This window comes from Balaenoptera ricei, chromosome 1, assembly GCF_028023285.1.
Source record: "Balaenoptera ricei isolate mBalRic1 chromosome 1, mBalRic1.hap2, whole genome shotgun sequence".
In the NCBI taxonomy this organism is placed as follows: Eukaryota; Metazoa; Chordata; class Mammalia; order Artiodactyla; family Balaenopteridae; genus Balaenoptera; species Balaenoptera ricei.
The window spans coordinates 40,422,726-40,448,198 of NC_082639.1; the positions used below are offsets into that span (position 1 = coordinate 40,422,726).

Below are 25,473 nucleotides of genomic sequence, written 5' to 3' on the forward strand. Positions count from 1 at the left end.
CACGTGGTAAGAAGACACAGTCGCTGTCCTTGAGAAGGCCTTGGTCTGGTGGACGGCACAGACATGGAAACAAATAGAATTCATCAAATGTGAGCAGGGCCCCGATAGATGGTAACCCAGGGAAGGCGCACTTAGATGGACCTGGCACTCGGTGAGTTTCCTGGAAGAGACGTCACCTGAGGTGAGAAGTGACCCAGGAGCCGACCCAGAAGAGACAGGTGGGAAGAGTGCAAGCGGGAGTGCCGTCCTCAGGGAACAGCCAGGCGTCAGCCAGGAGGGCCGTGGAGGAGCGTTCTGCAAAGCAGCCGGGATGGTGGGGAAGCTTGTTCATGCTGGAGAGGCGTGGGAGTGGAGTGGGGTGGAGGGCAGGACAGGGGAAGCACGGAGCAGCTCAGGGTGCCTGGAGAGGAGAGGCTGGTGGGTCATGAGATGAGGGGAATGGGGATCTTCCCTGGGGGCAAAGCTTTTCAAGGAATGAGCCCCAAGCATCCTCTGTGTGTAGGGAAGCTCAGCCCTCTCTGAAGGGTCCCACAGAGCCTGGCTGGAGGGACCAATTTCAAGGTTCTGAGGAAGACCCTGTGGAACAGGCTGGGTGCAGAGCTGCTCCCATCTCTGCCTCTGCCAGCAGCACTTCGTCCTGGGCCTAGGCCTGCCTGCCCTCCCCCGCCCCTTTCATCTTGGGCATTTGCTGGGTTCTTCCAACTGAATGGCCCTTCTCAGTTTACTGAGCTTGCTTGCATCCCTTCCGCAACTAGATCATCACTATAACACTGCAAGATAGACAGCATCATTATGCCCATTTTACAGTTGATGAAACTGAGGCTTAGGGAGAACAAATGCCCCCACCCAAGCCTTGTTCATAATGGAGGTGAGACTCATGTCTATTTATCTGAACTAAAATCCTACGCTTATTCTATTACTACTTGGCGATCTTTAAGGGAAGGGGGGATGAAGGCCGGACACCTTGGCACGAGCAGTTGGTAGAAACAGGCAGATTCTGGGTGGCCCCTCACTAGATAGGCCATCACTTTGTCAAAAGACAATCCTGCCAACTGCATTTCTAGGGCTCAACAAGGGCTGCAAAACATGAGACCCACATTTGGATGGTGCTTTTCAACAATGTGATTCATGTTCAGCCATGGATTCCTACTGGAACAAGTATTTCTCCATGGCCCCATCACAGCGCCCCAGGGAAGACAAATCCCCAGTCCCCTCCCAGTGGAGGACATCACTGCCCACCTGCTCAGCCAAGCCAGAAACCGGGGGGTCATCACCCAGTCTTCCTCATCTCCCCCTCCCCTCCGATCAACAGATCACGGTGGCTTAACCCCAAATATATATTTCCATTCTGACCTTCCCTGCCCATTCCTTCATTCCCAGAACCACTGCTTTGCTCTGGTCCCCACATTTCTTGCAGGGACCATCCGACCAGCCTCCGAACTCTTTTCCCAAATTTGGTCTCCCCCACTCCCGTTCATCACCTACAATTCCACCAGAGTGGTCCTTCTGAAACACCAATCTAACCACGTCACTCCCGGGCTCAACACCCTTCAGTGACTCCCTGTTGCCGCCTGAAAGCAAAGTCCAGCTCATTAAACAGGCATGTAAGGCCTGCAGGCCCGGGGGCCCTGGCCCCCCATCACCCCACAGCCTTGTCTCTCAGCAGGCCCCACTCAGACCCTGCACTTCAGACCCCAAGCTGGACCTCTTAAGGTGCTGAGAAACCACTAAGCTTTTTCAGTCCCTCATTCATTTACCCCCCATCCATTTATCCAACTTTGAACCCCTATGATATGCCAGGCTCTCTTCTAGTCATTGCTCTTGTGACACCTCACCTTAGGACAATATTGAAACACATACATCAGGGTGGGAGAAAAATAAAGCAGCAGCAGAAGACGTGAGAGTGCCCTGGGGTGGGGCGCGATGTGCTTGCTCTTCCAGACGGTGGTCGAGGAGAGCGCTTCTGATGAGGGACATGGAGCAGAGATCTGAAGGAAGTGGGGGCAGCCATGTGGACGTCTGCAGGGAGACGGGTCCAGGAATGCAGACCTTCCCTCTCCAATCCTGTCTGCGTGTAACGCCTTAGGCCACTCCCAGGGCCCAGCTCTCACCTGAGAGTCAGCTCAGCAGTGACCTCCTGGAGGACGTGCAAGGACAATCAACCAGCCCTTGTTTTATGCCCCTACAGTACCTCACATGGCTTCAGGCCCAGCTCTGTAACGCTGAGGTGCTCGAGTTTTCTCTCTACCCTTCCCTTCATTCATTCATTCATTTCTTGAACAAAAACTGCTTGAGTAGCCCCCAGGGGCCAGGCGCTGTGCCAGGACTTGGGATGCATCTGTCACTCCCCTGTCCCATGCCCCAGGAGCTCCTGGGAGGCAGAGAGACACCGCTGCCCCACCTCATTATCCCCGTGCTAGCACGGCACCTGGCCCCAATGGCTTTGGTGAGTATTTGCTGAGTGAATAAACATTTGAGACCATTTTATTGAAATGCTTCAGAGTAAATTTGGAGACAGGCATTCCTCTAATCAAGAGTAATTTAATAACCACAAATGCCTTTTAACACAGTGGGGAGGGAAAAAAGAAGGTGTGCATGTCCCTTATTGCTGCAGGTAAAATAAATGGCATTTTTAATAAAATGTCCCCATACAGCATATAGAACGTGGCCACATGATGAAACAAATAAATATCTGGTGAAATTATGCATTGCAAAGCAGACTTTTTCTGGTCTTTTGGTTATTAAATGTAATCACTTTTGAGTCGTGCCCCTACTCTTCTTCCTAGAGGCAGGTACGCGTTTGATTAAAATGTGGGCCCCAGAGCACTTTCACAGGGGAAGGTTGAGCTACGTCCCCAGAGGAACTGCCGCGGAGCAAGCGAACGGGATGATGGGGCCAAGGCAACTGCCACAATTTGCTTCATGCTTGATGGACGTGTTTATCCCCAGACAGAGTGCACGCAGTCACGGGCGTATGGAAATCTTGCAATTAAGGCAAAGTCTAATTAGAGACGGCAGCTTCAAAATACAAAGGGACCTCTGAGTGGCAACCACTCTGGTCGGCACTGAAACGTGATTATCTCACTCTAGTCCCTGCCTCAGCCACCAGTCGACTGAATTACGGGAGGGGGCGGGGTTTGCATCTTGCTGCCATACGCGGATTCTCTGGGCGCAGCTCTGTCTTCAGACCGTGGAGACACCTAGGTCCTCGGAGAAGAGCACAGGTTTTGGGATTCACCAGGCTGGGATTTGACAACTGACTCTGCCCATCATTACCACTCCAGCCTCAGCATCCTCATCTTCCTAGTGGGAGTGGTGACAACCACCTCATAGGGTCACGGAAGGATCAAGGAAGGGTTCTGTGGGGATGCAGTTCAGGGAGGTCATTCACCTAACTGGGTCACTTACACAGCCTTTGCTCCCAGCCCGTGCATGCTGGTGAGAGGGTGCCTTGCCTGGGGCCAGAGGTGAGAGCCTGGGAGGGCTGGGCTCTTCCTACTGCATCCTTCATCCTTCACCCTTCATCCACAGGACCCAAGACAGGTTTCTTCTCAACCTTTCTCTCCTTCAGTGCCTGACACTGCTCCGAGCGATCAATTTTATGTGTCCACGCCGGGTGGACACTGTGGACGAGATGTTCCCCCTCAGCCCAGACAGTCCTTGCAAGAACAGACGGCCTGTGGGTCAGGGAGAAGGCACTGCGGGCAAGGCTTGCTAGACCCAGAGTCCTGGCCCGCGGCCAGCAGCGCTCCCTGAGCTTAGGCTGGGGTCAAGACATGAATCAGAAACCAGGAAGTCACAATCTACTCAGGAAGACAGACAGGAAGAGAGCACAGAAGTGTGTGACATCAGTTTACATTCCTACAACATTTTACAGTTGAAAATGCTTCGACTGATCCCTTGTTTAATCCTCCCAAGAGCCTGTGAGGGGGGGAGTTAATGCCAATCCCCAGAGGACTCTGAGCTTCAGGCCAGCTCTGCCCTCCGGGTACATGGAAGCGGAGGTGTGTGTCGCGGACCCCACTCCCGTTACCCTCCCAGGCAAAACGTATGGAACCTTCTCGCTTTCTGCTTTTTTCTTTGGATGTCTTGTTTGTTTGTTTGTTTTAAATAGTTAAAACATTACAGAAGCCTCTTTTGCACTCTTCCCCATCCCCCAACCCTGATAAGCTGGGCTGTATCCTTCCTGCCCAAGTTTTCAGACTGCGCCTGCACACCTGTCTGTCCATAAAAAACCTATAGTGTCCTTTTGCATGTTTTAGGACTTTATGTACATAGTCTCAAACTCTAAGTTTCATTCCACCACTTGCTTTTAGGACTGCACACTATGCTTTTGGGATTTATTTATGTGATACATGGAGATCTGGTTCATTTTTTGCTGTATGGTATTTCAGTCTACGAAGAAAGTCAACATACGTGTGTGTGTGTGGTGTGTGTGTGTGTATGCACATGCGCGCAATGTGTATAACTATCCTGTTGTCGGACATTTGCTTCCACACCTTCTACCATCCTGTGTTGCTTTACAAGGAAACCTTGCACATGTAGGTGAACCTTGAACACGGCTAGACTCCAACCGGGGAGGAGGGACCCTCCTCTTTGTCACACAGTGCAGGGTCTGGCACCCTGCTGGCTCTGTCAGTGCTGATTACTAGAAGGCACTGAGGTTGTGATGAAAGAACAGTGGACTTGGTCTCAGAAGGACCTGGATTTGAATCTTGACCCTCTTACTTATTCGCTGTGTGACCCTGTGCAAAAATTCTAACCTTTCTGAGCTGCAGTGTCCTTAACAGGAGAAATAAAGACAGTAACACCAACTCCCAAATATTCTTGTTGTGATGATTAAATATATGAAGTCTTCAGTGTGGATCCTGACATACAGGAGGGGCTCAAGAAAGCTAATGGAAAGATCCCTGATCCCGGGCAGACGAAAGGGCATGGGAGAGGCATCAGCAGGTTCCTGTCAGCTGCCCTTCTCACCCTGAAAAAGGAAGTCTAGGTCAAACGCTCAATTTTAAAAACAAAAGAAAAAAGAAAAGAATGAAAGAGCAAGAGAAAGAAAGAAAACAAGCCACCTTAGAATCGTAATTTGAAACCCAGGGAGCTACCTCCAAATCTGGCTGGGTTTCTGCTCCATCTGTGCCTTTGATTGGCTGACACTGGAAATCTGGGGAGGGTGTCTTCGGTCTTGGACCAGGTTCCCTGAAGGGCAGCCCCACCCTGCAGAGGCCACCCGCACTCCTGGGCCCTGTGGAAGGCAGCACCAGGCTGGGTTACAAAGGGTTAAATCTCTTCCTCCCCCCCTCAAAGAGACTGGAGCCAATGAGGCTTTCTGCTTAAATGGCCTATAACCATCTCCCAAAGCTCCTTAGCGCAGAAAGTGTACAAGTCAGCAAAATGAAAATAATTTAAAGAGCCGTTGGGAAGAAGAACTCCAGCCTCCCTGCTGCCCCCGCTGATAGCCTCTCAGTAGTGACTTGCGCTTTTCACATTCAGGGCCAGGGGCTTCCCCCCAGTTTCAGGAGAGGATGTATCCCAGGCTGAGATCTGCTGCCTCACAGGAGGGAGAGGCGGGGGGAGCAGGAGGGCTACGGAGATCTACCTCCGCACCTGGAGTGCTTCGTGGTTTCCAAGCCCTGCCCTGGCCATGACGCTGCTGCCAGGCCATGGCGGCTTCAGAGGCTGGTGGCGCGGGGACCGTCACGCATGTATGATAACCAAGGACACGGAGGCTCACAGACAGGAAGTGCCAGACCCGCCCTCAGCCCAGGCGAGTGGAATGCTCCTGGCTGAGTGCCCAGCCCTCCTTGCCTCTATCACTCTGAGAGGTAGGACAGTACCTGTTAATGAGCACCTACTATGTGCCTGCCATGTGCACAGCACTTTATGCAACAGCCCTAAAATGTTGACACTGTTATTCTTGTTCCATAGTTGATAAATCTGAGGACCCAGAGGTTGAGTAACTTGGCCAAGGTCATGCTACTGAAAAGCTGTGGAGGAAAGTTCAAACCCGCAGTCTCATTTCACACCCACACTGTTTCCACGGCACCAAGGAAGTGCTTAGGGAAGACCTGGCACAGAGACAAGTACAGCCCTGCAATCTGCCTCCCAGTCTCCTGACACGTTTCAACTCCCTGATCTGGGTCTGCCGCCCCTCCACGGGCTGAGTCCCCACAAGTGCCTGCGCAGAGTGAGTTCAGGGCATGGGAGCTGCATGAAGACCCAGCTGCCCTGGGCACTCCCCATCTGGACGGCTGCAGGATGGTGCTCACAGCCTGGTTCCCACCTCGCAGTGGCAACACTTAAGGAGGAAGGAGAGTGGGCACCTGACCCTCACCATCTCTCACCTGGGTTATTCCAGAAACCTCCTTGACTTTTCTCTCTCCCTCCAAACCCGCCACCACAGTGCTGCCAGCATGATCGTTCAGCAGCTGTCCTTGGTCCTCAGGGTCCAGCACCTCAGCCTGGGACCAAGGCCCTCCCAGGACCCTGCTCCTACCCACCTCTCCAGCCTCCTCCCCCAATACCAACTTCACCTCCACTCCTTGAAACACCTACCTGCTTCCACCTCCTGCCCCTTGTTCACAGGGACAGCAGACATTTACACAGTGCTATGTGTCAGGTACAGTTCTAAGTACTTTATAGAAATTAACTTAATGCTCGTAGGAACTGACCCCTCCATTTTATGGCGGAGGGAACTGAAGCCCAAACCAATTAAATAACTTGCCCAAGGTTGCAGGGCTGGTAATCGGTAGATCCCGGGGTGAGACCCAGGCAGTGTGAGGTCAGATTCCTCAAATTTAACCTCTGCCAAATCCTTTCCTCCTTTCTTGACCTGGTGACAGTCTCTCCTGGGGGAACAAGACCAGGAAGGTCTCATGACACCCTCTGAAGGACTTTCTTCATCCCTCAAGTTCTTAAATCCCCAGGCAGAAAGAACTGCTTCGGTCCCTGGTTTCCCACACCTGTGGTCATCAGGGGCCAGGATTCTAGGGAATTTCATCAGCACTGGGCTCAGTGCTGGGCCCGGGGCTCAGATATGAACACACAGTGGTCCTGCCTTGAAGGGCTCACAGTGAGAAAGATGGACGCACAATGACAATATGGGCTGACAAGGCCAGCAGAGGGCATGCGAGGGTGCCACAGAGCAGGGGGAGGCGTCCCCACCCAGACCGTGGAGGGAGCACTGAAGACCTCCTGGAGGGAGGAGAAGGAGAAGGTCATGGAGCAGAGGTGGCCAGGAAGGTCCACACAGAAGAAATAGTTTGTGTCCACGAGCGATCTAAGGTCGCCCAAAGCACGGTCGTAAAGACACCAGGCATTGGAGGCACTCAGGCTTCCATGCCAGTCCCGGATCCTCCTGGTCATGGTGGTGCCATCTTGGGCCAGTTACTCAACCTCTTTAAGTCCGTTTCCTCATCTGTGAAATGCAGATGGTCATAGTATCTGCTTCACAGTGTTGTGTGAGAAATAAAATAATGACAGCGCCTAAAACATAGTACGTGCTCAATAAATACTAGTTAATTAAACAAATATTGTCCATATCTATATCTCCTGCACCTAGCACACAGTAGGGGCTCCGCAAAGGGGTACAGAGATGAATTTACACAGTCCTGCTCTCAGTTTGCTGACTGCCTCAGGGAAAGAGACAACTAGATAGACATTACAACACAATGCTCGGAGCGTTAAGATGCTGGGAAGGTTGGGACTGGCAGGGAAGGAAAGGAGGAGATGTGGAAAACTAGAGAAGGGAGGGAGTCCTTCTGGGAAGAGGTGGAAACAGTTCCTTAGAGGAAATATTTGAGCTGAGTCTTCAAGACGGGGGAGGATAGGTTTTCTATAGTTAACGACCCAGGCACGAATGAGCGCACATCTTGGAATAAAAGTGAGGCTCCAGGTAGACAGGACAGATTTAATGTCCCATACTTCTCACACTCCTTGGATACGTCCACACCCGTGGCAGGGGCCCTGGACAGGGCTTGTTACCCCATGCTGATCTCAGCTTCCGGGGCGCTCCACTTCTCCCCACCACACACTCAATCTGCCTCCCTGCTCTGCTTTTGCCTTTTTTCATGGCACTTATCACTTTCTACAGTTTTCTTATTTATTACATTTACCATTTATCTTCCTACCCATCTCATTCCATTCCCTCTAGAGTTTAAAGTCTTTGTCTTTACTAATATGTCTCAGGCATTTAGACTAGTGACTGACACCTAGTAGACACTCAGATATTTGTGAAATGACTGAATGATTCCATAATTACTCATGGGGGAACTTCTGGATACAGATGTTGGTGAGGTTAGAATACTGAATCTCTCTCCCCATTAGCTACTGAAATGGAAACATGCCCAGGGTACCAGATTGGATATGGCCAAAAGAGTGCATTCTGGAATGGTGGAAAGAACACAGGGTTTCGAACCACCCTTGAGGTGTGACTCCCTGTTGGACCCAACCAGCAATGCCTGTTGGAGTGGTGGGCACAGACTAGAGATATTCAACTCGTTGAAGATGAATGGGGAGGAGATGGACCGACAGACAAATCATCTCCTCATGGCCATTCTCGTCCTTCTGGCGTAAGCTCAAATGTTACATCTTAGAGGTCTTCCCTGATCACATCTAGATGGAGGAGTTACGAGAATAATCCAGCTCAGAGAAAGTAACTGGTAAAGAAAAGTGGGGTCTTTAGTGGAGGACCACACGGTTCTTTTCTTTTCACTGACCTAACCATTATTATTGATAACTTGGTGAAGATACAAAAGATCATATTTCTATGCTATAAAACTGGGAGGAAGAATATAACATAGAATAAAATTCCATGAGGATCTCAAACATGCAAACATATGAATCGACAATTCACATAGGAAGAAGTTGAAAAAGTACTTTTGTAGAGAAAGCTAATTGGCCAACCTTCTTTAAAAATTCCAAACACTGGTGAAGTTGTGCAGAAATGGCACGTGCACCTACCTTGAGACCTGGCTTGACCTTTTTGAGGGCTAATATAACAAACATAGATATAACAACAACATGGAAAAGACTATAAAAATGTTCTTGCCCTTTAATTAGCTCACTCCTGGGAATTCAAGACACAAACAACTATAAATGATCATGACAGCATTATCTCTAATAGCAAGAAACTAGAGACGATAAAATGTACAGTGAGGAGATAAGAAGGTAATCATGACCCAGTGTCAGGAAGGGCATTGAAATGGCAGCTACACAAACCAGGCAGCAGAGGGGGAAATGTTTGCCATATGATGTTAAATGAACAAGGCAGGATCACGGGAGGCTGGCCAACTGCCGTGAACAAAGAGGTACTGCCCTGGACAGACAGGAGGGGCTCCCAGGAGTGAATGTGTTGTTGGGCTTGGTTCTTGGGATTATGGCTCGATTTCTTTTTTGGCTTTGGCTTTCCTCAAATTTTGTTTTGTATTTTAAACACAAATGGAAAAGAAGATCTCAACCAGCTGGAATGTTGGGCCGAAACCAATAAGATGAAATGGAACCGGGATGCATGCAAAATCCGGTATTTTGTTTAAGAAATACATTTAAGAACACACAGTTGAGGTGAGGGGGGTATAAATAGCTGCTAAAGTGAATAAGGGAAGGAAAAAGGGAACAAAAAACAACCACATTTACTGCAGCCCGCAACTGGGATAGTGAGGGCTGTAGGTCTGGTACCGTGGGGGGTCAGTGTAGTTACATTAACAACTGCATAACGGACAAGGTGACTGGGGCTAGAAGATTTAGGAACTTGCCCAATTTCCTCTAGTCTAATAAATAATGAAGTCAGGATTTGAATTTGGTGTGAGTTCCTCTGTCATCAAAATCTATGCTCGTTCTCTTACAACACAGTGAACTAAAGGGATAAGTATTGTGTTAGCCAAAAAAGGCAGCAGGACAGTATTTGGTGACCATAAGCTCAACGTGAGACAGTTCTATTGCTAAAGATGCTAATTCAAGTTTAGGGCACTCTTTTTAAAAGAGATATGCCATCCAGGAGCAAGAGATGACAACCTGCTCTAGTTAGTACTGGTCAGACCCTACCTAGAGCAGTGTCCAGTCCTGAACCCTACCTTTTAGTGGCGCATCCATAAAAGAGCAAGCAGGATGGTCAGAGTTCTTAGGATTAGGGAACTAAGAGATATTGAATGCCTAGGTGCTTTACTCACATTATCTTGTATAGCTCTATATACAACCCTGTGAGATAGGTGTTATATTCCCACTTTTAAAATGAGAAAACTAAAGCCAAGAGAGATTGAGAACTTCTTCAAGGTCACATACTAGTAAGTGGCAGTCAAGATTTGAACACAGGGCTGTCTAAATCCAGAGTCCTCACTCTTTCCTGCACTGCCTCTCCCATGTGAGAGATGGCAGAACAGAATATGAGCTACTTATTAGTCTGTGAAGAGACATGATTGCCACCTTCAACTCTGCAAAGGGCTATAAGCAGAAGCATTTTGCATGACTTAGAGGAGAGAATTTGAGTGACCTCAGAAGTCTCAGGGAAGTAGATTTTTAGCTCAGCAGAAGAACTTCTCAGTGATGACAATAATTGGAGGGACTCTTGGGTAGGAAGATGAATTCTCCATGCCTGGAAGAATTCCAGCATGGTCTGGAAAGGCATTTGCTTTCAGTGGAGAGGAGATCTGAGTGGAGGACCTCGAACTTCACTTTTGACACTTAGGTTTCATGAGCCTATGAAGCTGTTTGGCAGAAACTGATTAATCTCTTCAACAGAAGTGATGAAAAGACCTGTTGGTATGTCTATTTGCAGATGTAAAAGTAAAAATATGCCCAAGGTAAACACATTGGTCCAGAGAAAACTATATACAGAAAATGAAATGAATTCTGCTGGAAATGCTCACAGGTTAAGCTTTTATTTTGTGTAAACAAGAAACCAAACTCTGGAGAGATGTGCAGTCTCAGAAGTAATCAAAGAAAATGTAACGAGGTAATAATTTTCACCTGTTAGGTTGGCAAAATAATTAAAACACGGTCATGCCCATTATATGTACCAAGAATGATGAAAGTGGTACTCTTTTTGACCCAGGTAAAACGAACCTAAGAACCTGATAGAAAATATAAAGAGGAAAAAAAAAAACTGTGCACACAAAAATCTTCATAGATGTTTAATTTATAAACAACCTAAAAATTCAAGGAAGGGCACAGGGAAAAGCTCATGAGCACTGCACGCTGTGGGATGAGCACAGGGTGTCTGGAGGGCCAAAGGCAGGTTTGAAGGCCAAGGTCACAGTGTAAGAGGTCAGAGCAGGTCAGAGACAGGATAGGCACACACACAGGTGAGGACCGAGTGGGCGTGGGGAGAGGAGAGAGGAAAACCACCTGTAACACTGGCGGCCATTTATCCACTCTCCCTGGGGCACTTTAATTACATGCTGGACCCAAGTGTGCAGAGAGAGCTTCCATGAGCTGGCAGCCCTGTGGGTCAGCCCCACAGCCGACCAGGTGGTCTACCCAACTGTAGCTTGATGTCCATTCACCGGGGGGATGTTCGAATTGATGGCTATAAATTTCATGGAGCAATAGGGAAGTATGTTAAAAAGAAAGGGAAGGATGCAAACCTGATCATATGCTATGACCACAGGTATGTAAAATACACATTTACGCTCTTAAATGAAGGACTAGAAGAGATACATCACAATGCTTGCAGCTGTGCAATTTGGAACATTTCCCTTATTTTTCCAAAAATTTTTATAAAGTGGTTTTCATTTCTTTATAATTACCAAAAAAGTCACAATTTAGAAATGCATCTAAGAAACCCATGGGCACATAACAGTCACTAACAACACACTTTCCTCAGCTAGAAAATAAAAACAAGCCACATCTTTCTGTTTGGTCTGGCAACAGAGAACTTGTGGCCGGGGCTTCTGTAAACAGGGCCCACACCTCATCGTTTCAGGCTCTGCCAGTTCAAGATTGACTGTCTTGTCCTCCACAACTCACTGGTCTGTCACTGGAAGTGAAAGAAAGAATCTAAGTGTAAAAGTGAGGGGAAAATCATTGGCACCTACACTGAAAGTCACCTTCTGCATCATGTCCAACTAAACAGCATTTGGTGAGCATGAAAGAGAAACTCTAAACAAGGTGTTAGGGCAGATCCTCAGCTGCTTAAGAGGACATTTATTCTCAATTTCAAATATTGTCATGCACTTTAGAAGGAGCATGTCTTTTTACTTAGGAAACACTCTTGTCCCTTTGTTAAAACAGGACTTCTAATGCTGTCTACTAGACTGGTGTTATTCAAAACTGGCACTTGTGTTAAAACACATGCTCCCAGCTCTATCCCAGCCCTACTGAATCCAGCTCCCTAAACCAAAGCCCAGGAATCTGTATTTTAAGTACCTCAGCAAATTCTCATGACGGGGTAAGTTTGGGAAACTCCCTACTACACAAAATGAACTTGAGTTTTGTGTATGTATTTGAATGTAATAAAACTGTGGATCCTCATAAACGGTACTATTATTCCCCATCCCTTCAAATGGCTTGAAATAATGAGACCGATTTCCATTGGTTGATTACTTAAGTTGGGACTCTCCTAAATATGCCCTGAGATTACATGGCTAGATTCTCAGCCCAGACCATAATATTCCACTCAGCTTTCGAGGGAAGAGGTAAAAGGACAGAATTTCCACAGACCTGGATTCTGACCCAGCTCCACTGCTGACAACTCTGGGACCTTGGCCAAGAAGTTACTTAACTTTTTCTGAGCCCATTTCCTCATTTGTATGGGTGTAAGAATGGTGGCCCTGCCCTCACATAACAGTCACAGGGCACCAGGTACACAACAGGTGCTCAAAAAGTCTGTCTAACTAGGGTGTAAAAACACCTGCCCCCTCCCCTGCCCCAATTCCCCATCAGAAACAGCTCTTATGTCCTTCTTTGTCACATCTACTTTTGATTTCATTCTGCCTCGCAAGCTAAGGACAGCTAACAAATATCTGCATGGCTCTTTGAGACTTATGCAGCTCTTTTCCCAGATATTACCTGGATTACTCTCCACAATAACCCTGACTTAGGGATCATTATCTCCACTTTAGAAGAAACGAGCTCCAGAATGGTCAAGTGACCTTCCCAGAAGCGGTAAAGTCACAATCAGATCCCACAATCTTTCACAACCTGTTCTGTCCCTGATGTATGTGTCATACATTACGCAAAGCACTTTCACATGTCATAGCCTTTTTAAACAGGTATTTCGATGACTATTTTCCCTTCCAACCTAAAAGCACCTATAAAGCAGGTATCATATCTTATTAGTCTTTGTAGGGAAAAGGAGCCTCTGGGTGTTTGTTATCTTCGCCATGCTTAGGAAGGAAATGGGATGAGTTCAAATCATGTATACTTTTTCCCAGCCTCTCATGCATTCACACTACTCATGCCCAAGCTGCTCCCCTGCCATTAACACATCTTAATAACAAGAGTTCACTGAACACTACTAAGTGTCACAAACTTTACTTACCTAATGAATTAACTTTTGTTAAACACTTAGAAAAGTCCTGGCACATATTAAGTATCTGTTATTGTTGTACACTTAGAAAAGTCCTGGCACATATTAAGTATCTGTTATTGTTGTTATTATTATTTAATTATCCACATAGCCTGTGAGGTATGCATTATTTTCCTCATTGTACTGGTAAGGACTCTGAGAAGTTAAGTGACTGGTCCAAGATCACACCGCTAGTCTCTGGAGAACTGGGAAAATACCATAAAAGGAAGTTCATGCCTATACATCCTATTAGCAAGCATATAATATTTCAGATTGCAAAGAATTATTTTATGTACTAAAATGAAATTCCTCAAAGAGGTAACCACCTCCACTACTCACCCTAGTGACCCTGAGCTTTCGCTAATAGACCACCAGTAATCTAATGGTTTAGTGGATAAACAATTAGAGAAACCAGAGGCCAAAGTTTTCCAACCAATGCCTAAAAGCCAATAACCAGAAATGAAGAAAATAATGACTACCAACATTTACTGAGCACTTATATATAGTGCTCTATAACTTATAGCAACTCTGCAACGTTGCAACTCTGCAAAGTAGATATTATCTCCTTTTTACAGAACGGAAGATTGAAACTCAAGAGGTTACGCTAAGCCCAAAGCAAGCAGTGGACCAGGTTTGGAACCCAAACTCCTCAGCCCCAAGCCCTTGCCATTTCCAACATACTATGCAGACTTCATAGGCATTACAGAAAGGAAAGTGTTAATCAACAGGAAGATCAAATGTGGTTTGCTTGACTGGGCACCAGGCACTTTAGAGACGCAGCTACTGAAAGAGATAAATATTATGCAACTTGAAAGATCATTTGAGATACAAGATAGGATGAATGAACCGACACCAGGTGACGTTGCCCCTGACTTTCTGAAGGTAACCCTGAACCACATCTAAAATTACCACCCCCTGACACTCCTTTACAAAGATTGACTCAAATTATCAGGAAAGCTGAATCTCAGATCACCTTGAGTGACAGGTCCTAGATCTGTCCTTTGAGGTAAGAGAAAGTAATCTGCTACGAGACAGCCCTTCAGATCTGGAGACAGTAACCACATCCCTTATGAATTTTCTCTCCTTCAGCCTGAATGTTCCACCCTTCAAAGGACACTGGTCACCTCCACTGTACACTTAACAACCATCCTTAAATAAATGAGGCTAATGATTGTCTACAGCAAAGAATTAATGAAGCTTTATTAGAGAACAAAATAGAGGAACAAAGATAAAAGTCCTTGAATGGTAAAAATATCAGCTCAAACTCTTGGCCAAGTGATAGGCAACTCAGAGACACTTTATCCCCCTCCGAAAAGACAGCGCTTTCACCATCCCCAGAACAACACTGGCGCCAGGTTGCTGCCTGAGTCTCAGCAAATCCATCTGCCTTCTTTGGAGTGGGAAGTCCAAGTTCAGAACAAGGCGCTGACCTCAGAAACCTACTGGCTCCCCACCCACACACCACCACGCATGGTGGGGTCTGATCTGGACAACACCATTGCCCGCAAATCACATGCCACACAAGGAAAACGAGAAGGCTTTATGAAAAATCCAAAGTTTATTGCAAATTATATTTTGCTTCCCTTCGTTCTTCATTTTTACAGGATTTATTGATATCCATGATTTTTTCACAGATGTACTTGTTGACTTTGGAGAGTCTCTGTGCAATTTCAGTTTCATCCACAGTTTCTTGTGCTATTCTGTCGTACAAACACTCTAGACAGGGAAAAGAAACAAGAAAGCCAAGGATTAATGGTACATTCGAGTGCATATCTTTAAGGGGGAGAAAGGAAAATGTGTCTCCTGACATACTTCCAAAGTACCAATTCACATATCTGGCATGGCTGTATTTTAAATTTTTCAACACAAAGTAGATATACACTGTAAATTTATACTTTAAAAATAATGATACAACACCCATGTGTCCACTCCCCTGCTTAACAGGACACCATTACTGGTCCCTCTGAAGCCCCTATATGCCCTTCCCCAATACCATCCTCTCCTTGTCCTCACCAGAGGTAACCACTCTCCTCAATTTTTGATTTTCTTTTCGTGTTAACACATATGCATACATCCTTAAATAACGTGTTGTCTACTTTTCCCATTTTTAACTTTTTACAAGTGTATCCATACTCTGTATATCCGACTTTTTTTTTTCATTCAACATTCCAGTTTTGAGAGTCACCCATGCTGAAGTGTACGTATAGCTGCAGGTCATTCACTTTCACTGATGAGTAGTGTTCTACTGTGTGACTGGTCCACGATCGGCTGACCCACTTTATTGTCCATGGATACTTGGATGGTTTCCCATGTTCTGCAGTTACAGGCACCCTGAGCCGTGTCTCTTGGGGCAAACATGCAGGAAATGCTCAGTACGGGCCTAGGCTGGAACTGCCCAGTGTTAGGGTGTGTGCATACTACACTTTACTAGGTGATACGTGGGAAACTGTTTTCCACAATGGTTGTGCCGCCTGGCACCCCTAACAGTAGTGTGTGCAAGGACTGCCTGCCCCATATCTCCAACAGCACTCCACGCCAGATTATTAAGGTTCTGACAACCTGGCGGGCGTGAAGTGGTACCTCACTGAGGTGATTACTAATGAGGCTGAGGATGGCCACTTTTACTGACTCTGCCATTTGCTGTGAGGAAGCAGGGAGTGAGCCTCAGACAGGACGTGACTGAAGCTGGGCTTTGGCCTACTTCCTAGCATGGGGACCTGAGGCGAATCATTGCCCTAGATTCCTCACCTCACAAACAAGGATAACAAACCACACATGATCTTTTTTCAGGCTGCCATGAGGGATGTGAAACAAACATTTTGCAAGCCTTCCTCAAACTGTAAGGAGCACTGCACCTGTATGAGGTTACTACAGTTGTGTTATGTATATGCCACTGTTCGTTCCCAGGGCCTAGCACAGCGCCTGGCACAGGGGCAAGATAAAGTAAGTGTATGTTGAATGAATGAATAAATGAATGAATGCTTTGCTTGGGAAACCTGAGGGGAAATTGTGGACATAAGGGGACTAGGGGTGTGGGTGGGGAATGCACCACTGGGGTATGTAATCGTGGGCAAGATTTTTAACTTGGTTGAACCTGAGCCTCCTGACCTATAAAACAGGAGTGACAGCCCGGTCTTGAGGAACTGCCATGCAGGACCAACAAAGTCTTGTCTACCAGGCCAGTGCACAGCAGGCAATCCTGTTAGTGATGCAGAACATCGGCACTAGGAGGGACCATGGAGACTAACTTGTGCTAACCCCTCCACTCACACGGGACATGGCTGAGGCCTGCAGAGAGGAGGTAAGCACAAGCACGATCCCCTGCGGCCTCCGCTCTGAGCCCTTCCTGGGCACGTGGCCAGCCTGCCTACTGCTGCCGTCCAGGCTGCAGGGGCATGTGCTATAGGCCTTCTTTCTTTGGGGCACCATCTCCTCCCTGCGGATCAGGGTTTGCACAGAGAAGCCTTTGAAAGCTTTTAGTTGACCTTCACTACTTCCTGGCTGCTTCCAACCTGACTAATCTGCACTTTGTCTTGTGTTGGCCTTTCCACAGGGAATGAGATGAGAAGGTTCTACCTCTGCTGACGCCACCTGCATTTCCCGACCCACTCCAGGCTATCCCACAAATCAGTCTTTGCTCATCTCCTCCCAGATTACCGATTACCCTGGTCTCATCCTTCACCTGCCTAAACCCCACCCATTCTTCCAGATTCAACCTGCTTGGAACCTACCAGGTTGAGTCGGGAGACCCCATTCTGCCTATACCCTCAGTGCTTCCATACTCGCCTGGGTTTTTCTCTATCAAAGCCCTGATCACAATCTCATAGAACTGTGACCACACTGTCTCACCTACAGACCCGAACACGGGGTTCCCTCCCCAGCCCAGGGCCAGGGGGAAGCCGACACTCGCAGTGACGTTGCTGGAAGCTCAACCAAACGAGGAAGACACCCCGTGCAGAGGACTGTTTCCAAGTTCAGGGGTTTGAATCTGGCTCTAACCCTAGTTGCTGTGCCACCTCGAGTGGGAACCTCTCTGGGTCTCAGTCTTACTCTCTGAAAGCAGGATGTCAAATCCAATCATCTAAGAAGATTCTTCCAGCTCTAGGTCTCTAGTTCTCTGGAAGGTAATAGGGTGGGTAAAGAGGCAAAGGAGAGAGAAGGGGGCAGGGGAGTGAGTGTGATGGTCCTGAGAGGCCCCGGCATGAGCTGGAGAGAAGGCAGGAAGAGCAAGGTACAGATGGAGGAAGGTTTTCAGAGGCGCCCACAGAATCCCAATCATTCTCGTTTCCTGAGGGTAAGAGCACTGAACGGTCCCTGAGGTTGATTAAAAGGCTTTCGTTAGACTCCAGATATTAATCACCTGCAGCTGCCAGGAAAGTCTCCCTCTGCAAGGGAGCATTTGAGATTACTGCTTAATTAACAAGGTTTATAACAGCGCTAATGGGTCCTATTAAAAAAGTTATAAAAATTAACCAGAACTCAACGCTGTGGCTCATTTGAAAACTCAGACACTCTGCAAAAGGTCATTTGACCTTAATAAGGTTTAACTGTCATTCTGGAGCTTGTCATTAAAGCGAGACTCTCCTCCAGCCCTCCTGCTGTCATCCTTCTAAAGCAGTGTCAGCGTTCACCACGTCCCTCTGCTACACGGTAAGGAGTGCCTTTAAAACCAAAGAGAGAAGATCCTCACCAACCCTGTGAGCACCAAGGCTTTTGTCATTTTGATATGGCAAATGCGAGTAAATGTGGTAAAATCATACAAAATAAATACAAACAATCTCAATCCAGCAGACAGCTTGCATGGGAAGAACCAGTCAAACGCAATCTGGAAGAGCTCAAATAATTAGCCTAAAAATGGGGAGTGTATGGTGGGATGGGAGACAGGCTTCAAACCTGCCTAGCTGTAGTAAAGAAAAAACAAATCAACACTGTATTTTGGTAAGACAAGAAAGCCCTGGAGACAATGGGAAGCCTGAAAGCCCAGTTCAGCTCAGCTCTGATCTAACGCGTTGTATGACCTTGGGCAAGTCGATTTCCTTCTCATTCACCGGCATGGCAAGTAGTTATGGGCTCTAAAGGGTTGCTTGACCCGGCACCTGGGAGGCAAAGATACAGCAAGAAGAGAACAGAGGTAGGCACGGGGTGCTCTGGGACATACAACAGAAGGATCCCCCCACCCTGAGAGGTCAGGGAAGGCTTCCTGAAGGACGGTTCTCCTAAGCACACCTGGGTGGTGAGTAGCAGCTAGCCCGGCAGAGCAGCACGCGTGTCGGGTGGGCAGTCTGATCTATGTTCCAGGTGCCAGGAATAGCATTTACAAATTCCCTAACGTGAGAGGGGACAAGGCTTGTTGGAATACAGCAGTCCATTATGCTAAGAACTTAGTGAACAAGGGGAATATTGCTGAAAAATAAGCTGGAGCTAGAGCCAGGGGCCAGATTATGAAGGCGCTTTTACGACACGTTAAGAAGCTTACCCTTTAATAATGGGCACCAGGGACTGGCTGTGACGGGGTGGTGGTAACAGGATCATACTGGGTTTCTGAAAGATCACTCTGGTTACAAATGGAGAGAGGAGTCTGGCAGTGCTGGAGTAAGGCAGGGGAGAAGTGAGGTGGCCTGGACTACGTGAGGTGCGATGGGTATGGAGACAAGTGGACGGTTTAAAAGGTATTTGGGGGCAGAACAGATGGAGAGCGGGCACGTGGAAGAGTCAGGAATGAGGCCTCTCTGGGTCCCTGGCAGGTGGTGTCATTTATCAAGACAGGGAACACAGAGGGGCAGAAGGCTTTGGGGAGAAGGAAAAGGAGAGAGCAGTGAGTGGTGCAGATGTGCCAGCGTCACGTGGACATCCGGGAGGAGAGGGCCAGTGGGCACCTGGATGTATGGATCAGGAACGTGGAAGTGTGAACTGAGGTCAAATACAGATGTGGGAATCAGTCACCGATTCAACAAATATTTATTGAACACTGACTATATGCTGGCCCTGAGCAAGATGCTCATAAAGCTGATGTTCTAATGGAGGTGGGGAAAAAGACAATCATCAAGCAAAGAAACAAGTAAATAAGAAATGCTCTGCAGAGACTTTAGGGAGGGTGACGTGATAGAGAGCAATGGAAAGGCTACTTCATCAGCCCGGGCCGTCGGGGAAGGCCTCTCTGAATGACAAGGAGGCAGGATGTGCAGACCAGAGGAAGGCACTGCTGGCAGTGGGAACAGGAAGGGGCTGGGAGAAGGCCTCAGTGGTCAGAGCACAGTGGAAATGGGAAGTGTGGTGTGAGATGAGGCCGGGGGAGTCACCAGAGGCCAGATCACCAGGCAGCAGCCAAGATGAGGAGTGTGGATTTCAACCCAGGGCCGTGAGCATGCCGAGGGCAATGGTGACAATGGGGAGTGAGAGCAGCGGAGGGCAGCTCCGCAGAGTGAGAGAGAAGAGGGCTGGAGACAGAGGCGAGGGCAGCGGGAGGGGAGCCCGCAGGGGGAATGAGAAGCCACAGGCAGGAGGAGACCTGAGCCTGCAGGAGGGTTTCTCAGTAAAGGAGGAGGGATCAGGTCAAACGGCTGGGGAGGAGGTGGAGCCATGCCCTGGATGAGCAAAAGGAGGAGCCACGGGGAAGCCTGGCAAGGACAGAGTAAGTAGAGGGCTGGGAGCCGATGCCAGATGGCAGGGGCATTACCGGTGCACATGGGCACTGAACGCAGACAACTCTTTCAGGAAACCTGGATGTGAAAAGGAACAGAAAGACATGGCAGCAGCTGGGTGATGGAAGTGACGTCTAGGGAGTGTTTTGTTTGCTTCTGTAAGAAATGAGTGATCAAAGTATATTTAAATGGTGCTGGGAAGGACCCAGTTGAGTGGGAGGAACAAGGTGCTTAGGAAGGCAGGTGGGCTGCGATCCAGTTGGAGGGAATGGCCAGTCCCAAATAAGAGAAGGAAACAAGAGGCAGAAGAACTGGGGGATCCAGTGAAGTTTGTAGATAGGGTGGTTCGAAGCTGTGGGATTTCATTTTCTTTTCTCTGTGAAGGAAGAGACATGGTCATCGTTTGAAAAAGAGAGAGGTGTGGCCTATCATGTTCAGGAAGAGTAGAGAAGGTTTAAAAAGGGCTTAGAAAATGGAGGAGTGGATCAGTGAGGGAAACTTGGAGGGCCTGCCCTATGGGCCTGAAGACAGTGAGCCTGTAAGAGCCCCAAGCCACACAGCTGAGCTATTTTCTTCCAGATTGCTCCTTAGTATTGGGGACCAGATTAGCTGCAAATGACATCATCTGAATGGGGTCCAAAGAACACACAAATGTCTACAGGTCCACTGGGCAGCCAGGACAAGGACTGAATCCTGCCTTTACACATGGACACACCAAGCATCTACCCGGTACGGGCACTGCGCTGGGCCTGGGGAAACAAAAATAAACAGAATGGAACCAGGGTGAGCTCAAAGTTAAAGCAAAGCAGAGTTGGGGCTCAACCCCAGGCTTTCGATACCTGGTTCCAATTTCTACTCTCCATCACCCTGCACTGGGAGCAGACAGGAGGGGGCCTGAAAGCTGCAAAGCACTGAACAATCGTGAGCTTCAGTGATGTGACCATCACGAGGTCATGTCGGCTCCGTGGGGGCAGCTCACTTGTCAACAAAGAATGGAAACTTCTTTTCACACCTCAAACGTAACTATTCCAAGCTATAATCCAAGCAGCCCTCTTAACTGTCTTAAGAGGTGAGCGTTCAGCTGAAGACACTGGGACATGGAAAGAAAGTAGTTCACAAGAAACAGTGTGAAGAGTCAGTCAGGGGATCAGCTTGCAGGTCTCAGTGTGGCATTTGTTCAGCCCTCGGTGACTGAGCTCCCACTGTGTGCCAGGACCTGTGCGAGAGGCAAGGAGGACGTGGAGGTGAGCCCGACACAGTCAGACCAGTGCCTGAGGCAGACGCACAGTAGATGATTTTATACCACGGTGTGACAACGGTAGGGCAGCCGGCCACTGGAAGGCACCTGGGACCTGCTGAGTCACAGCCCAACAAGTGTAACAGAATTAGAGGTCAGCCACGTCTCAGGTAGGCAGGGCTGTGTCCCCAGGAAGGACGCTTTATCAGGGCGACCTCCCAAATTAGGCTCCACCTTCTCAGACAGTGGGCAGACTAAAGGTTACCTCCGCTTGTCTAAAAATAAGTGTCTGCCTAAATCAGGTAATCATGAATCGGCCAGCAACGGGGGCAGCTGTGCTATGGAACAAGCCCCAGACCAGAGTCAGAGGGGGTGGGTTTAAATCCAGGCTCTGAAACCCTGTAGCTGTGACTTCTGGCTGGTCACCTAATCTCTCTGTGTCCTTACACCTCGACCTCCAAAATACACCCTAAACCTGGCCATTTTTCTCCGTTTCCACTGCTCTAACCTCAGTCCATGGCACCATCATCCCTCCCCGAGACCACTGCATCAGCCTCCTAACTGACCTCCCATTTGGTCACTCCTACTGAAGACCTCCCTTACCTTTCTCCTGCAAGTAGGGTAAATCCAAGCCGCTTACTGTGGCCTTCATGGCCCTTAAAAGACCGCCTCTCGCCCACCGGCCTGATCTCAGTGTCCCCTCGCTCATGACTCTGCAGCGCCCCGGGGCTGCTTCACCCCTTGAGCGTGCAGGCCTTTGAACCCGCTCTTTTCTGCCTGCTTCACCACCCCTCAGACCTGCACAGGGCTGACCTCTACATCCAGTTCCCAGCTTGAATGCACCGCTTCAGGCAGGTCTTCTCCACCCACCCCAGCCAACACAGCTACTGTATCACTCGATGAGGCTTCACGGCCTTTCATCAGTACCTGAAATGATCTGATTTGTTCCTGGACATACTTGCTGTCTGCCCCAGAACCTGGCACATGGCCTGTTCAAAATGTACATGCTGACTGAGTCTTACTTTCTTCATCAAAACATGGCAGTTGGACACTTAGAGACTAGTGGTTAGGAGCACAGCTTCTGGAGCCAGCCCTCCTGCCTCGGACTCCCGGCTCTACCCCTAAAGCTGTGCGATCTGGGGAAGTTACTTAACATCTCTGTGTCCAGTTTCTGCAACTAAAACAGGGATAATATTGGCAGCCAACAGAAGGAGTGTTATGTGTTATGAAGATTAAATGAGTTAATATATGTAAAAGAATTTTTAACACAGAATCATAAAAAAAACAGAACCTGAAACGTAGTAAGCGCTCAGAATAATTAGCAATTACTATATTCTCTCTGCTCCCATGTACTTTCCTGCCTGTGTCTATAATTTGTATTATCTGTACCGCAACTAGCTGTTCTTGTGTTCGCCTTCCCCATGTGACTGTGAGCACCCTGCAGATGGAGACTGTTTCGTATCCCCCTTTGTGTCCTCCATACCCAGTAGAGAGCCTGGCAAAGAATAAGAGCTCTGTGAATGGATGGAGAGTGGGTAGGAGAGATAGAGGAAAGAAAGAAGGAAGAGGGAAGAGAGGGGAGGAAGGAAGAAAGGAAGGCAGGAGGGAAGGAAAATCAGAGTCCGGGCCAGTGCCCTATCTTTACAAACGACTCCCTGTCTCTCTGCCTTCCCTCCAACCCCTCCCAAACCCCAGAAAAGCTGAATCCAGTGACCCCCAGAAAAGCTGAATCCAGTGACCCTCAGCTGGTCTTCACCTCACTAAGTGCTCCAGGCATGATGCTAGGACCTCCCAGAACTGGTCCCCTAGCCTCCACCTTCAGGCTCTCTACACAGCAGCGCTCCTTTCCCAACCCGACGCCTTTGTTCCAGATGCTTCTGCCTCCCAAGTACCTCTCTTTACACATCTGCGTCTCCATGTCTGATGGATCCTTCAAGGCCCAATCCAGTGACCCCCCTTCCCAGGAACCCTTCCCTGATTTTCTGGCTAGGGGTTTCCTCCCCTCCTGAGAACCCCGCTCTGTCCCTCTCGCATGCTAGCTCCTTGAACTGTGCTTGTGTCCACAGCTCATTTGCCTTGTTAAATGTGAGCTCTTCTGGGACCAGGTCCATATCTGCTCCTGTGTCCCCGTGCCCAGCCCGGGGCCTGGCATGGAGAAGCTTCAGCGGGTGTCTGTTGAACTGAAATGTGCCCGATACATTCCTGACAGAGTAAAGCGCGGTGTCTCAGCCACTGCGTTTCCAGAGCGGGACCCACCTCTGACGATGCTTAGTTTGTGAGGCGAGAGGGGTGGCTTAGGGACTGCATCTTTCTTTTTTTTTGTGGCAACTCCTGTGACGCTTCTGTTCTTCAGAACATCTGTTCCCCAAATCATGACTGCCAAGTTCTTTGTGTACTTGGAATCTCCTTGGGTTACTTGTAGCTGGTGCCATTTCTCCTCATCAACCCAAATCCCGCTTCCCAGATGGACCTGAAAGGGATAAGAACACAAGCAAGCACCTGTTTAGTCGGACAGGATGGTAGCTGGAAATTTTTCTTGTCCTTTAAAAGACACTGCTGCACAACTGCAAGGGATTTGTTCCATAAATACTAATTAACTTTCTTTAAGGGAAATAATCATTTACTGAATACCTGTAACGTGTCAAGCCTTATTCTACTGCTTTATATCCACTATCTCAAAATCTTCACAGCAACCCTGGAAGGAAGGCGTTGGGACACTCTTTTCATTTCAGGTGGAAAAACCAGGTTGAGAAAGGTACAGCTGCTTGCTGAAAGTCACTCAACTCTGAACTTGCAGAGTGGATTTATTTCATCTGGGCGGGGCCTCGTTGTCAGGATGGTTTAAAGCTTCCTAGGTAATTCCTAGGTGTGACAACCACAGCAGGTGGAGTGAGGAGGGAAACCGTCCAGGCTCTGCCGCTAACGGAGTGTGTCTGTGCAAGCCCTTTCTGTCTCTGGCTTCAGTTTCCCATGAACTGAACTGGGAGAGTTGGATTTCAGCTGAATTCCTTCTGGCTGAGAACACCTATGATTTTAACAAATTAAGCACCACCGCTGTGTCTCTGGTCTGATTCTGACGGTGCACAGAACAAAACACAATCTTATGCTCTCTGTAAGGGAAGCACTCAGAAAGTTTCAGTGCAGAGTCATTAAATGCAGAAGTCCCAGAATGATCTAGCAATGAGGTTTGAGAAGTTTTTTTTTTTTTCCTTTCTGGCTCTTTTAACAACTTGAAGACCATTTGCTAACATTAATCATTAAAAAAATTAAATTTTGACTTTGACATGGCTATTTATGCTGTGTTTCTGCTGAGTCTACGGAGGGTGGAAATGGCCTCTGTGGGGACGGAGGAGAGGAAGCCACTGATGAGTTAAACTTTCTGAGGGGAATGGAAAGTCCCTGCCAAGGTCCCTGTCTTCAGAAAGACTGTAGGTCATCGACCTCGCACGGTCAGGAGGCGTCTCAGGAGAGTCTGGTGTGAGAGACGGCACGCACACCCAGACTGATGGCAGACCAGCAGGACCCACAGTTCAGAGATGTTTGGAGATCTTTCTACCGAAGGTTGGCTTGGAAAGCAAGGTGGGCACGCACAGATGGGCAGACAGGTCAGCCAGTGACACTAACACAGCCCACCCACGAATGCCAGCAATTAACCAATCAAACTGCCATATCTAACTTCACTTCCTTTTGCTCAAAAGATCATTCAGACCTCTGCAGGCACGATATCAGATAACCAGATCCACCTGGCCTTCCTGTGTCACAAAATTTGGTGCAGCAAATCTGTTCATACGACTCAGGAAGATAAGTAACCCTGGAGTGAGATGTGCTGCCTGGGGCTGGCTGGGCAACAGAGACCCAAGGTCAAGTCTGGCCTTTTCTCTGCAGTCTGAACTGCAGGTGGGCAGTCTGTGTGCCAGATCAGGCATACTGGGGACAAGTTCCCTGCTGCTCCCTGCTGGACCCCAAGTCACCTCTCTGGGTGACTCTCTGGGGCTACCCACGCAAGCTTCCTGAGATAGGGGAAAACAAGGGATGTGAGTTACGTTAAATGCAGAATCAGAAAGCCTTGGAGATGGAGGACAACTTCAGTTTTC

General features: G+C 48.3%; 2 protein-coding genes across 5 annotated transcripts in view; both read right to left on the bottom strand.

Moving 5' to 3' along the window:
• The window catches only part of AGBL4 (AGBL carboxypeptidase 4), a 1,384,112-nt gene that overhangs the window by 189,875 nt on the left and 1,168,764 nt on the right, over positions 1-25,473 (bottom strand). The gene's annotated exons all lie outside the window — the stretch shown is intronic.
• BEND5 (BEN domain containing 5) overlaps positions 15,041-25,473 on the bottom strand; it is a 47,090-nt gene continuing 36,657 nt past the window's right edge. For all 4 annotated transcript variants that reach the window (XM_059898356.1, XM_059898379.1, XM_059898374.1 and 1 more), the window contains 2 exons: positions 23,636-23,849; positions 15,041-15,217 (listed from right to left, as the gene is read on the bottom strand). In XM_059898356.1, coding sequence (XP_059754339.1) covers positions 15,060-15,217; positions 23,636-23,849 — 372 coding nt within the window. In that variant the 3' untranslated portion in view covers positions 15,041-15,059. The remainder of the gene's footprint in view (positions 15,218-23,635; positions 23,850-25,473) is intronic.